This window comes from Nomascus leucogenys, chromosome 18 (genome assembly GCF_006542625.1).
Source record: "Nomascus leucogenys isolate Asia chromosome 18, Asia_NLE_v1, whole genome shotgun sequence".
In the NCBI taxonomy this organism is placed as follows: Eukaryota; Metazoa; Chordata; class Mammalia; order Primates; family Hylobatidae; genus Nomascus; species Nomascus leucogenys.
Window position 1 is genome coordinate 55,724,125 of NC_044398.1, and position 15,288 is coordinate 55,739,412.

At 41.1% G+C, this 15,288-nt stretch overlaps 1 protein-coding gene across 1 annotated transcript in view; it reads right to left on the bottom strand.

The window, feature by feature from the left end:
• Positions 1 to 588: 588 nt before the first annotated feature.
• The window catches only part of MYO3A (myosin IIIA), a 282,509-nt gene continuing 267,809 nt past the window's right edge, over positions 589 to 15,288 (bottom strand). Inside the window, exons 33-35 of the mRNA XM_030798007.1 lie at positions 12,101 to 12,141; positions 10,000 to 10,143; positions 589 to 1,313 (exon numbers count right to left, since the gene is read on the bottom strand). Of these exons, the coding sequence (XP_030653867.1) occupies positions 1,178 to 1,313; positions 10,000 to 10,143; positions 12,101 to 12,141 (321 nt within the window). The 3' untranslated portion in view covers positions 589 to 1,177. The remainder of the gene's footprint in view (positions 1,314 to 9,999; positions 10,144 to 12,100; positions 12,142 to 15,288) is intronic.

A 15,288-nucleotide genomic window follows, 5' to 3' on the forward strand; every position in this document is an offset into this window, starting at 1 on the left:
TGGGTGCAGGAGCCAAGGGCACTCACACAAGGGGTGAGCCCCATCGTGGTCAGAACCCTTCTTCCGATTCCATGCAACGACCTCATCACCTGTCCTCACCCTCTCCGGGTTGCTTAGATGGGAATGTCAGTTTCATAAAACAGCTTAAACCGGGTTTTAGAATAAGGTGCAGTCAACCCAGGAATGCAAACTTCTGTCCACCCACTAGCCTCCCCCATTTTAAATACACACAAAGTCGGAGTAGCAAACATGGCCCCAAATCTGCAGACCGGGAGAACCTGAAATCTGACAGTTCCACCCAGTGGGGGCACTAGCATCTTTATAGATGGGGCCAAAGACAGTCACACAGATTGGGAAGGCATCGTGCAGGCAAGCACGTGTGGTGTGTTGGGGATTTAGACATTGGAGGCCCCTGCGTTTGTGTGGCAAGGGGTTTTAGCTTAGATTGTGTTTGTCTCAAGTGGCTGGGTGGTGCTCGGAGTTCTCTGATGAAGGCACCTCAACGCCCCGCCTTGGGCACCGTCACCAGCACAGCCTTATAGCAGAAGCCCCAGAGGGGAAAATGAGGGATCAGTCACGCAAACCACGGGTTTTCCAAGGCACTTCCTTTATTTAGTAACCTTAATAACCAAAGGAAGAGAAAGAGCAAGTCTGAGATGAAGTACATCTTCGAAATTCTCCCCACCCCTCCCGGGCTTTTTTCTCTAAGATTCAACCGCTAGCAAGTGTTCTGTTGGCCAAGAAAAGCCGTTTCCAATTTAAAAAAATCTGTGAATTCAGTCACCCCAAATGAGAAAGGGGTTGGCGAGATCCCAGGCGCAGTGGAATCCACAGGAATCACACACACAAAAACAACCACAACAACAAAAACACACACACAGATAGATTAGGGGAAGGAGGACAGGGTTGCCCCAACTGGAGGGCTGGTGAGAAAGGAGGGTGCGGGAGTTCGGAGAGAAGGCGTCGGGGGAGGTTTCCCAAGGGCTCCCAGGTCTCTTCTTTCGGAGCACTGAAGGCCGGCCTGGGCACTTGAGGGCCGAACGCAGCAGGCAGCCTCTGCGGAGATCAGGGCCGCAGCTTCAATGCCTGCTGGTGCCAGCCCCAGAGTGCCTGCTTGGCTCCTGCTGCCCCGCAGGCTCGAACGCCTTCCGACGGCAGTGTCTGCCTCGTTGAGCGGTTAGGACTGCTGGACGAGGCGCCGGCGCTGGGAGGTTTTGCGCAGAAGCCTCCTGAAGTCGTAGGGGTTGGCTGCTGGCCCTCTCTCCTCCTCCTTCTCCTCCTCCTCCTTCTCGGGGCTCTCAGCCTCTCGGCACCTGCAAGCGAAACCCAGGGCCCAAGTGTCAACCGCACCACAGTGAGCAGCACGTCCCCACCTACCCTGAGTTAGGCGGGTCCTCTTCTTCTCACGTTCTGCCAACCGCGGACATTTAGGAAAGGCACAATCGAAATGACTGGATAATGGCCAAACGTATCTGCGATAATTCTCAGCAAGTTTTCAAAACTCCTCTAAGCTGAGGAGCAGAGGGGCTGGTGGAGCCTGGTGATGGTGTTTAGATACGTGCTAAGTAAAGCTTCAGAAGGTGCAGTTTGGAAAGATGGGTTTGGATTGCAGTAATTCAATAAACAAATATTTATTTTAATACCTTAATTTTAACACACTTTGGTCAAACAGAAAAAACTCACATTGCCCAAATAGACACTCAATATTTTTCATTTTAAAACTGCTCAGATGTTTCTTTAAAAAATGCTCGCTCAAAATCTGACCAACTGCTCTGTAAGTGACACCAAGAGCTATGGGCCTTGTTGGCTTTTTCAGTGTTTCAATGTTTTCAATGAGGCTGCTGGGCTAAGTTTCTGAATCCATTGCTGGGAACCCCTGCCAATGTTTACCTTTAGATTCTGCAGCTTGTCTGGGAAGTGGGGTATTCCCTAAAAATGCAGCTACATAGATTCATTCACTCCCCATTCATTCATTCATTCATTCATTCATTCACTGAGCACCTGCTAAGTACCAGCCACCAGTGTAGGTGACAGGTGAGCAGGAGTCCTTGCTGTCATGGAGTTTATAGTCTAGTGCAGGAGACCCACAGACAACTTGAAAACACCAGGGGGTGAGAGGGTGCTACACAGAAAAGTAAAGCTGGGTAATGGGGAAAGAGTGGGGGTGTGTGTGTGTGTGTGCATGTGTGTACAGGCAATTTCATACAGGGTGGTTGGAAAGGCTTCTCTGATAAGGTGATATATGAGGAGAGACCTGAAGGAAAAGAGTGAGCCATGCAGATTTCGTGGGTAAGGGCAGTAATTCCAGGATGATAGATCAAGCAATGTAAAGGCCGCAAGACCAGAGTGTACACATCGTGTTCAAGGAACAGCAGGGAGACCACTGTGGCTTGAAAAGAGTAAGCAAGAGGGGGAAATAGCAAGAGATGAGAGGAGGAATGAGGATAGAGTGTTCAGATAATTTAGTGTTCAGATAATTTGATACTACGTCAAGGACTTGACTTCTACTTACAATGAGGGAAATATTGAAGGGTTCTGTGCAGAGGAATCACTCATAACAGGATCTGTCTGCCAGGATGAAAGTAGGAAGGCCTGTTAGGAGATTCTGTAGTAATCCAAGCAAGTCTGATAGTGGCTTACACTAGGCTTGTGGAGGAGGGGGTGAGAACTGGCCAGATTCTGGTCATACTTGGAAGTAGAACTGAAAGGGTTGGCTCACTGATGGATTAAATGTGGGGTGTGAAAGAGAAGAACCAAGAATGTCCCCAAGGCTTTTGGCTTAAACAACTGAAAGGATGGAACTGTCATTTAATGAGATGGAGAAGGCTGCAGAGAAGCATAATTTTTGCAGTGGGATAAACATTTTAGTTTTGGTTATACTAAGTTTGAGATATTTATTAGATATTCAAGAGGATAGCAAATACATAAGTCATGGCAAGGCTAGATACTTCAGGTCACGAATTTTAAGTACAAAGACAATTCCCTTCCTTCCTTCCTTCCTTCCTTCCCTCCCTTCTCTCTCTCTCTTTTTCTCTCTTTGTCTCTTTCCTTCTCGCTCTGTCACCCAGGCTAAAGTGCAGTGGTACAATAACAGCCTCACTGCAGCCTCAACCTCCAAAGCTCAACTGATCCTCCAGCCTCAGCTTCCTGAGTAGCTGGGACTACAGGCATGAGCCACTATGCCTGGCTACTTTTTTTATTTTTATGTTTTTGTGGAGACAGGATCCCATTAATGTTACCCAGGCTGGTCTTGAACTCCTGGGCTCAAGTGATCCTCCTGCCTTAGCCTTCCAAAGTGCTGGGATTACAGGCATGACCCACAGTGCCGGGCCAGGAATTGTAAGTACTCAGACAATATTTAAGGTCATGAGAGTGCATGTTGATAAAGCAAAGGACTGGGACACTCCATTATTGAGAGATCAATGAAATGAGAAAAGTCAGCAGGGAGAATGGGAAAGAGCAGCCAGTAAAGCAAGAGGCAAACCAAGAGAAGTGCTGTCCTGAAGGCCAATGAATGAAGTACTTAAAGAAAAAATGAGTAACATAGGTGTTAAATCACAGAGCATGGCAGAACGGAGGTCGCTGTTGACCTTGGCAGAGGCAATTTCAGTGTCGTGCTGGGAGAGGAAACCTGAGTGAAGCAGCTCAAGAGAATAGGAAGAAAGAATGTGCAGGAGGTAGTATCATTACTCTTTCATGTATTATTCATTTACTATACTGAAGAGCAGAAAAAGTGGGTGGTTGTAGAGGGGGGATTGGGTCAAGGGTACTTTTTATGATGGATCTGAATGCATCATGTTCATTAATTGCCAGAAATGATTTGGTAAAGACAACAAACATTCAAGGTGCAGAAGAGAGAGGGGACAACTGCAGGACAATGCTCTTGAGTCAACGATAGCACTTGGATTTAGTGCACAAAGGGAAGGTTTCACTTTAGCTAGGAGGGTGGAAAGGTCATCCATAGAATCCTGAGGGAAGTAGATGGGTAAGTGGTAGACCACTGATAGATTCAGCATGTATCTGTTATCTGCTACTGTTATAAAAGAAGGTTGTCAGCTGAGAGCCAGGAAGTTTGGAGGGCTTGAGGAGAGAGGAGGAAGTTTGAAAGAGTGGACCGGGAAAGTGGCATAAGGAATTTTTAGGGAAATGTAATATTGCAAAGTAACTAAGGGCCTGCCTAAGGTGTGGCCATAATTTTAAGTGGGATTAAATTGTTCTGATTTTACTCAGCATTGGAGTTTGCAAGTTGAATATAATTGAAGGAGAGAGGGCAAGGCCATTGGAAGTATATGCAAATGAATGAAAATAATGATGAAAGGAGAGGTCTAGAATGTAGCCTGCAGATGGAATATGCCTTTATTCTGGTCCGTTCTGAACAGGGAATTAAAAGGAAAAGAAAAAGAAAAAAACCTTTGGCAAGGTCTTTCAGGGCATCCTGAGCCCAGTGGATACTTGACAGGGAAGGTCAAGTAGCATCATGATGGGTATTGAAGGAGCAGATCATCCTCTTCTGAGTTACTGACTTGAATTTTCATACTTATTCAGCTTATTTCTGTTTTAAGAATATTAAGTATCGACTATCTGCCAGGTATAGCACACGCATTATTTCTAATTCTAAGGACAACACTGCAAGGCCTTAGATTCTTGTTATTCTCAATTTGCAGATGAGAAAACCGACTGATCCTAGTTGCCATGGCTAGTAAGAAGTGGAGTGCAGATTCAAATCCAGTAGGCTCAAATCTTATGCTTTCCTCCTTGTATCCTTTTGCCTCTTTTTTTTGTTGATGCTTCTTTCCCAATTCTCCTGTCTCTTAACTGAGGCACTTGTGTTCCATCTTATTTTCCCCTTTTTATCCTCCATCGATCATCTTGCCATAATTAAAACCAGCTTATGCCCTAACCACCCCACATCTCTCACCACTGCCCAACAGAGACCCCACTAGGTCCCATCTTCAGAGGAGACAAGCAGATGTCAGCCTCTTGTTGTCCTCTTTTCCTCTAGTGCCATTCTCTAATCACTGATTGCCTGCCACCAGCTTTTATTCATTTAAAGTCCATGAGAACAATGAACTATCAAAAAAAAAATCAAGAAAACAATCTCACTTACAGCAGCTACAAAAAATACTTAGGAATAAATTTAACCAGGGAGGTAAAAGATTGATACACTGAAAAGTATAAAACATTGATGAATGAAATTGCAGATGACACAAATAAATGGAAAGATATTCCGTGTTCGTGGATCAGAATAATTAATATTGGCAAAACACTCACACTACCCAAAGCAATCTACAGATTCAATGGAATCTCTATCAAAATTCCAATGGCATCTTCACAAATATAGGAAAAACAATCCTAAAATTTGTATAGAACCACAGAAGATCCCAAATAGTCAAAGCTATCTTGAGCAAAAAGAAGAAAGCTGGGAGACATCACACTACCTGATTTCAAACTATATTACAAAGCTATAGTAAGTCAAACAGCATGGTACTGGCATAAGAACAGATGCAGAGACCAACAGAATAGAGAGCCCAGAAATAAATCCAACATTTGCAATCATTTGATTTTCAACAAAGATGTCAAAAACACGCAATGGGGAAAGGACAGTCTCTTCAATAAATGGTGTTGGAAAAACCACATGTCCACATGCAGAAGAATGAAATTAGATTGTTATCTCACTTACAAAAAGCAATCTCACATACAAAAATCAATTCCAAATGGATTAAAGACTTAAACATTAGACATGAAACTGCAAAACTACTGGAAAATATAGGGGCTAGCTCATGTGATGCTGCCTAAAAAGAGAAAAGAAAAGAAAGAAATTATAAGGGAAAAGCTCCATGACATTGGTCTGGGCAATGATTGTGATCTCAAAAGCACTGGCAACAAAAGCAAAAAATAGACAAATGGGATTACATCAAACTAAAAAGCTTCTGCACAGCAGAGGAAACATTCAACAGAATGAAGAAACAATCATTTAAATGGGAGAAAATATTTGCAAACTATTCACCTAATAAGTGGTTAATATCCAAAATATATAAGGAACTGATACAACTTAGGAAAAAAAACCCAAACAGAAAACAACCCTCAAATAACCCAATTAAATAATGGGCAAAAGACCCAAATAAACATTTCTCAGAAGACTGAGAAATGGTCAACATGTGTATGAAAAAATGTTCAATATCACTAATCATTGGGGAAATGCGAATTACAAACACAATGAGATATCATCTCACACCTGTTAGGATGGCTACTATAAAAAAGATGAAAGGTTACAAATGTTCGCAAAGGTGGGGAGAAAAGGGAAACTCTTGCACATCATTGGTGGGAATGTCAGTTAGTACAGCCATTATGGAAAACACTATGGCAGTTGCTCAAAAAATTAAAAACAGGCTGGGCATGGTGGCTCATGCCTGTAATCCCAGCACTTTGGGAGGCCAAGGTGGGTGGATCACCGGAGGTCAGGAGTTTGAGACCAGCCTGGCCAACATGGTGAAACCCCATCTCTACTAAAATTACAAAAATTAGATGTGTGTGGTGGTAGGCACCTGTAATCCCAGGTATTTGGGAGGCTGAGGCAGGAAAATCACTTGAGCCTGGGAGGCGGAGGTTGCAGTGAGCCAAGACTGTGCCATTGAACTCCAGCCTGGTTGACAGAGCAAGACCGTGTCTCAAAAATAAATAAATACATAAATAAATGAATAATAAAATAAAATAAATATGATCCTACTTCTGGGCATATATCCAAAGGTAATGAAATCAGTATGTAAAAAAGATATCTAGGCTGGGTGCTATGGCTCACGCCTGCAATCTTAGCACTGTGGGAGGCCGAGGCGGGTGGATCACTTGAGATCAGAAGTTCAAGACCAGCCTGGCCAACATGGTGAAACCCCGTCTCTACCAAAAATATAAAAATTAGCCGGACATAGTGGCACGCCCCTGTAATCCCAGCTACTCTGGAGGCTGAGGCAGGAGAATCACTTGAACTTGGGAGGCAGAGGTTGCAGTGAGCCAAGATCACGCCACTGCACTCCAGCTTGGATGACAGAGCGAGACTCACTCAAAAAAAAAAAAAAAAAAAAAACTGCACTCAGATGTTCATTGCAGCATTATTCACAAGAGTCAAGATATGGAATCAACTTAAGAGTCCATCAATGGATGAATGGATAATGAACATGTGGTATATGTACACAATGGAATACCCTTCCACCTTAAAAAACAAAGAAATCTGGCTGGGCGTGGTTCTGGGAGGCCGAGGAGGGCGGATCACGAGGTCAGGAGATTGAGACCATCCAGGCTAACACGGTGACACCCTGTCTCTACTAAAAATACAAAAACAAAAATTAGCCGGGCGTGGTGGTGGGCGCCTGTAGTCCCAGCTACTAGGGAGGCTGAGGCAGGAGAGTGGCTGGAATCCGGGAGGTGGAGCTTGCAGTGAGCCGAGATCACGCCACTGCACTCCAGCCTGGGCAACAGAGCAAGATTCCGTCTCAAAAAAAAAAAAAAAAAAAAAAAAAAAGAAATCCTGCCATTTGTAACAACACGAATGAACCTGGAGGACAGAATGCTAAGTGAAAGAAGTCTGGTGCAGAAAGACAAATATAGTGTGATCTCACTTATACGTGAAAGCCAAAAAAAAAAAAAAAAAAAAAAAAAGACAAGCACACAGAGCCGTGAGTAGAAGAGTAGTTACCAGGGAATGGTCACGGGACTGGGGAGAGATCAGTCAAAGGATACAAAATGTCAGTTAGACAGGGGGAATAAATTCAAGAGATCTATTGTACAACATGGTGACTATAGTTAATAAAAATGTATTGTGTACTTGAAAACTGCTGAGGGTAGATTTTAAGTGTTTTCACCATAAAAAGATAGCTAAGTGAGGTAATTTATATGTTAATTAGCATGATCAAGCCATTCCACAATGTACACACTTATCTTAAAACATCATGTTCTATACCATAAGTTTATACACGTTTTGTCAATTAAAAAAATCACAAGGCACTCGGTTCACCATTGTTGTTGTCTCTTACTCCCAGACTTACACCCTCTTGGGCAATGCCAATACTTGGTGCGTGTATATTCACAAAAAGATATTCTTTGTGCACTAAAATCTTCTGACATGTAGCTTAGTCTCAAATTTCTCCAATTGTTTCAATAGCACTATTTTGCTGTTTGGTTTTTGTTTTCTATTTTAAATTCAGGATACTGTCAAGGCTGTTTTGTCTCTGTCATCTTCCTTAGTTTAGGGAAAAAATCTTATCTGAGTTACCTTGTTCAGCTTTGTTATATCGGTATACTTTTCCTCTAGCATCAAGCACTTGGATGTAAGGATCACATCTTATGCACTATTCTATCCACCCCTTCTTCAAATGCCCAGCATGATCTTTTGCATAGGATGGAAATACTGAGTAATGGTTAAGGCCATCAACTCTAAACTTAGAAATTCTGGCTCCATGAACTTATCATCTAGGTGACTCTTTGTAGTCACTAAACTTTGTAGACTTAGCCTCCTCATCTATAAAATGGGGCAATAATCATAACTGCCTCATGCGGTTGCTGTGAGGATTAAATGAGACGATAGCATAGTGCCTAGCACAATGTAGGCAGTCAACAATGCTAGCTGCTAGCATTTATTCCAGTGGATACTAAATACACATCCATAGACATCACTTAATCTATATCAGGAGTATTTCAGGGATAGAACGCTTTCATAGCAGACGTGTATCTGCCGGTGGGGGGAAGGGGAAGGATACATTGGAGAAGGGGCAGGGTGAGATTTTAAAATGAGAAGCAGGTAAGTCAGTGAAAAGCAAATGGGCAGGGAGTGAACATCTGGGATTTTAGTTCACTAACTGAATGTGTGACCTTGGGCCAATCACTTAATCTTTCTGGCATTTGGTGTTCTTCTGTACAGAGCTCTGTGATTAGACTAGAACATCTCTAAGCTCCAACATATTACAGTTCTGGATCCCAAGATGGAAGAGCACATCTTCTTTTGGAGGCAAAGGGCAAATATCATAGTTCAGATGGATTCTGAAAAAGCAAATAAAGATGACAATAGCCACCACTGATGGAACACGTTTCCTATGCCTCTCCTAAGTACCCTATTGCTACATTTAGTCTCTACAACAACATGGTGAGGCAGTTATTAGTAAATTCTTTTGCAGATATGGAAATGAAGCTTAAAGAGTTCAACCATCATGAGCAAGGTCACTCAACAACTAAGCAGCAGGATCAGGATCCAAACCTAAGTCCATGTGACTCTAAAACTTCTTTTCTTAACCACCATGTCACGCTGTAAAATGGGTGAGGGTTCTGAGGACCCTAGACTTACAGGATATTCATTTAGAATTTTGGATGAACAGCTTTTTGTTTTCCTTCATTACTCCCATTTTTCATATGCCATGTTTGTTTTATTATGTACCCTGATCTCAAAAAGCCACAAATATTTTGGGAGGAAAGAGAAAAAAATTCCCAAAGTATGAAATAAGCTACAAAATAATTTACTTAATGTCAGAAAGTTGGTGGCAAGGTGAGAATTCAAGTCCAAAATATGCATTTTTCCATGAATCTTTCTCTCAAATGTTTTTGGGTCTGATGTCATTGATTCTGAGAAATTAATAAGCATAATTAAGAAACCAATGAGTAATTAAAATTACATTGAGCTTGAATATAGATTTTGGATATGATATATTGCTTACAATTAGATGACCATATAATAATTTATCATCCAAACTGAAATACTTTTATTAAATAACAGGAGGTTTTGTTAATAATTACACCAAGAAAACAGGTATAAACTCAGTTTTTGCTAGGAAAACTGAGGTGTCTGATTACTACAACACTGTACATGACGTTACTTTCAAACACCATATCACTCAAAAGATGCAATATTCAATAAGAGTGCTTTGTCATTCATCTGTATATAAAGTGAAATATCTTAAGAAATGAAATTGTGAGTATAAAACTGCTAATGCTGTACTTTAAAGTTTAGCTTTTTACCTTTCATTAGCCTTAATACATTGATTCTGGAGTTCTTGCTGTGGTCTTCGTTCTCTTAAACTAGGGCTATGTTCCTTTGGTCCAGAACGACTGGGCAAAAATTCCTTATAATAGAAATCTTCCAAATCTAATAATTTTCCCTGACTGTAAATGAACACACAAACACACCATTGCATCAATCTAATTTTCTACTCAAACTTATATGATACTTTTTTCTTTAAAAGTGTTTACTATAATTTAGAGTAACATACACATGTCAATAGAAATGGAAGGTCTTGAAATGTGGGAAAAACAGTATATCCCATAAGTAAGAAAGAAAAACCTTCATATCTTACCTTGAATAGAACATTAGCTGTGGGAGCACATTGTCTTGGTTCTATTGCACTGAACTTGGCACCAAACTAGTGGTTACTAGAATAGTCAGTGATTGCAGTGTTTCAGTTTGGCCAGTCCAGATCAGCAGTCACTACTGACCTTTAGGCCATTATCAGAAAAGCTCTCCTTTGTGTACTAATACTCAGCATTTTCAAATTTTATCAGTCCTCAGTACATTGATACACATATGATCTTAACTTACCTCCTTCATGAATAACATTCTGGCCTCCCTTTACTCTTTGTTCTTTAGTGGATTAATTTCTGTGCTAGATTTTAACACCCACACATGACATACACACAAGGGTGCCCATGTTAATTCTTGGTTCTACTCAGGGCACAGTCTGGTTCCTATGGTGCTCAGTATCTGTAGTCTGATGGGACTTCCTAAGAGATAAACAGGTAGGTCTGGAAAACCTCCAGGTGTTACAGTGCTCCCAGGAAAAAACACTTTGCAAATTACAGATACTAATCTAAAAAGGACTTTCAGGACGTCACTGATTCAGAAATGAAGAACTATGTTCGCTCATGCTTAACAGAAACGCTCTTGTTTGTTCTTAGCACTCTGTCTGGAAATTGGTTGATGTGAACATTTATTAGAACAGTGATATAATATTAAAAGAGTAAAATATCAGTGGGAAATATAAGAAAAGGAGAAGAATGTGAATTTAAGTGTGCTATACTTGCAGGTAACATAAACTTTATCTTCTTTTTTTTTTTTGAGACGGAGTCTCGCTCAGTCTCCCAGGCTGGAGTGCAGTGGCGCGATCTCGGCTCACTGCAAGCTCCGCCTCCCGGGTTCACACCATTCTCCTGCCTCAGCCTCTCTGAGTAGCTGGGACTACAGGTGCCCGCCACCACGCCCGGCTAATTTTTTGTATTTTTAGTAGAGACGGGGTTTCACCGTGGTGGTCTTGATCTCCTGACCTCGTGATCCGCCCGCCTCGGCCTCCCAAAGTGCTGGGATTACAAGCGTGAGCCACCGTGCCCGGCCAAACTTTATCTTCTTAACAAATCCACAAAAATTACAAGCAGCAAGATTTAGCATGTGGAGAAGGAGAAAAAGCAAAAAGGAGTTGGGGAAAGAAAATTCATGAATACAGGCATGTTCAAATTGCCCAAGCAAAACCATTCCATGGAACAAGAGAAGCAAATTATCTATTGGGAGGGTACGATTCATTTAAAACATATTTAAGTTCTTAGTGCTGTGCTGGCTCCATAGATTTCCAGTAGGCAGGATCTTATAAATTATATATAAATCACATATTTGTAACATAAAAGTATTGAGTGCACATTACTTTCCAAATCTATCCATATAAAACAGGTGACTTCTTTTTTTTTTTTTTTTTTTGAGACGGAGTCTCGCTCAGTCGACTGCCCAGGCTGGAGTGCAGTGGCGCGATCTCGGCTCACTGCAAGCTCCGCCTCCTGGGTTCACACCATTCTCCTGCCTCAGCCTCCTGAGTAGCTGGGACTATAGGCGCCCGCCACTACACCCGGCTAATTTTCTTTTTGTATTTTTAGTAGAAATGGGGTTTCACCATGTTAGCCAGGATGGTCTCTATCTCCTGACCTCGTGATCCGCCAGTCTTGGCCTCCCAAAGTGCTGGGATTACAGGCGTGAGCCACCGCGCCCGGCCTAAAATAGGTGATTTTAAATCATAATTTGAACACATGGATTTTTATTTTTGTTTGAATAAGATGACTGATTGAAATCGAGAATAATTACCTGTCTTTCCTCGGTCTTCGTTTTTCTTCTTGGATTGACTTCTAAAGGAAAGAAGAATTCAAAAGATCTATATAATATTATGATCTTAATATAATTGATATATTACTATAAGCCTAATATGTAAATACATTTACTCTTAAAAGACTAAGTTAGAAATAAGCAAGTGGATACAATATTTTAAAAACTTAAAGAAATAAAATTTACTCAAGTTTTATTAATTATACATTTCTGGTTATTTTTGCCACACCTAAACTGAAATGAATCTTTGCATTCCATATGAAAAATGTATTTCCCACACAGTGACCAATATAGACAAGGCTACATAAGATCTATTTACTACAAATGGGAGCAAACTGTAAAATTTCTGGGAAGCCCATTTCTCTATACAAATGCAGTTGTGATGGAAGCAGGTTAATTAAGCTGCTTTGAATATCTTGCTTCTTTGTCTGCAGGTAAAACAGATGGGTGAATATGGAGGGCAGGTGCAAAAGTCCGCAAAAAGAATGGAATTGACTTCATAAACCTATAGGAACCCATTTATGACATAAACGTAGCAGCACAGATGAAACATGTTTTCATTTGCACAATGTTTTCATAGTTGAGAACTTTATGTATCAAGGTCAGAACAAACTAAGATATGCAAGTATGGAAATAATTAGATATATTTTAACTGATACTTCAATTTGAACACTAACAAAATGGTCCTTTGTATATAAGTTTCGCCTTATATACAAACCAGTATTATCTTTTGCACTGTAGCATTAGTAATGCGTTTTTGTGTGTGTGCTACTTCAATATATTTCAGCTCATACATTTACATGTTGCCACAGCATATTTGTCTGTTAGGCTGAGAAAACAGACACCATACTCACCTTGAACAAACTGAAGATATTATAGTTGTGGAAACCCTATAGCAGGTATCAAGTTGGCTGGTACCATAAAAGTGTTGTATAACAAAAATGACAGTTAATAATGGTTTATAAATACTGAGGGTTTTCCCCAGTATTCTTAGAGACACAGTAAGTCATGTTTTTTTTCAGGATTTAGCATTTGTTATGCTCTAAAATAGTAGATGAGTGAAACAGTTCATGGTTTCTTTTATTCTTATTGGTTGGCATTTTAACAGGTGGATGAGGTAGAAGTGAGTGCTTCCTTGCATCAAGTCTAGGAGGAGACCATTCAGGAAATAATGTAAGGGCAGGATATCAATTACATTCCTGTTCTCCCATTTCCTATCACTTCACATTCTTGATCCAATGCCCTAGGCTAAGAGGCGCTTACAAATAATTACATTGCCCACATAGGAACAGTGTCCATTAGCAGTTCAGTTAACGATCTCTGGGACTGGGGTGGTGTTTGTTGTCGTGGTTGTTTCTGTTTTAACATGACTTCAGTAGTAGTTTCCTACAGAGGTCCTGCCTCCCTCATCCATTACCTGAAAAAAAGTCCCTTTTGTTCTAGGTAACAATTGCCTGTAGTTCAAAGTTCTGCTCAAGTGATGGCGCTATGTTGAGTGACAGAGATGCCCTATATATAACCACAAATCAAATAATGTTCTGCCCTTGAATTCTCAGGCTGGTGAAGATCCTATTTATACTAGATCAGCACTTCCCTCTGGGACATGGTGTATATAAGTTGGTTCTCAGTTACAGGAATTCCTAGAAGAGGACGTATTATCCAGACATCTTTCACTCTTGCCTGTGTTAGAATATTCTTTTTCTCTTTTCTTTGTTTTTGAGACAGGGTCTCACTCTGTGACTCAGGCTGGAGTGCAGCGGTGCAATCTCGGCTCACTGCAACTTCTGCCTCCTGGGCTCCAGTGATCCTCTTACCTTAGCCATCGTTGTAGCTGGGCCTATAGTCATGACCCATCACGCCCAGGTAATTTTTTTATTTTTTGTGGAGACGAGGTTTTGCTATGTCCCCCAGGCTGGTCTCGAACCCCTGAGCTCAAGCGATCCACCCACCTTGGCCTCTCCAAGTGCTGGGATTACAGGTGTGAGCCACCGTGCGTGGCCTTGTGTTAGAATATTCTCATGAAATGTAATTCAATAATCTTATTTTTCCAAAAATTATTTAAGATGGCTCATAATATAAGTTGTTATACAATCAAAGTAATAAAGTAAAAATTGTAAATGAGAAACAAAGGAGGCAAAGGAAGTAGGTGCATTAAGATGGAGGCTTACATTTGTCTCTTAGTTTCCTAACAGCTGGGGCTAAAAGGGGAGCACGATGCATTAACCTCTACCCTTTGTCATGAAAAGGGAAGCATATCACTCCTCAAAGGTGAGGATTTTATAAGAAATTTATTTCATGGACTTTATAGTGGGGAATTTTTGCTAAGATGTGCAATGTTTTCAATTATAGTTTTGAAATTACAAATTAAAAACTTGAAATTTGAAATGAAAATAAAGAAGCAAATGTCCCATGGCAGTTTCTTGTAGAACCAGAGTAGAGGGAAGAAAGAAAGAGGAGACAAACATGACTCACGTAGATTTTCTGGCTTGGGTATTTCTTGAGGAGGCCTTTAAAGAATAGTGTCTTAGCTCTGAAGACTTTGAAGAACCCGTTCCTTAAGCAGGCACACTGCACTCCCCCTCCAGCCCCACCCGACATAAAGAAATATGTTTTATGACAAAACGTTAAAATTCGTATCCATTACATCATGGTGAGCACAATCTTACTTTCCTTTTGGTAATACACTACCAATTTCTTTATTTGGATGGATGAAGGAGCTAAAACGTTGAAGTTAGGAAGAAAAAGACTTTGGAGTGGCCAAACTAGCTACTGCTGTAGTTCAGGGAAAGTATTGGAAAGAATGATAAAATTGGAAGGGATCTCTGATAAGATTGTGTTCGATTACTCGTTTTTTTGAGGAAACTTGGCCCTGAGCCATTTTTGCTGATGCTGCACAGCTTTGAGTGTTAGCCCAGGCAGTACGACAGGCCATGCGCACTCCGCTAATGCTCTCCTCCACAGGCATGCTTCTGCGGCTTGGCTCACTCTTATTTAGGACACAGCAGCAGCATTTCCTGGACGTAAGAGATAGAGCACCAAGTCATAGGAAAGAGGCAATACTGATGTTAAGGCTGCCAGAATCACCATTGTAAGAAGTGATATCCAAGGAGAAAAAAAAAACAAACACAAAAATTATAAAAATAGCAAAACAACTGAAAGCAGAGATGTTT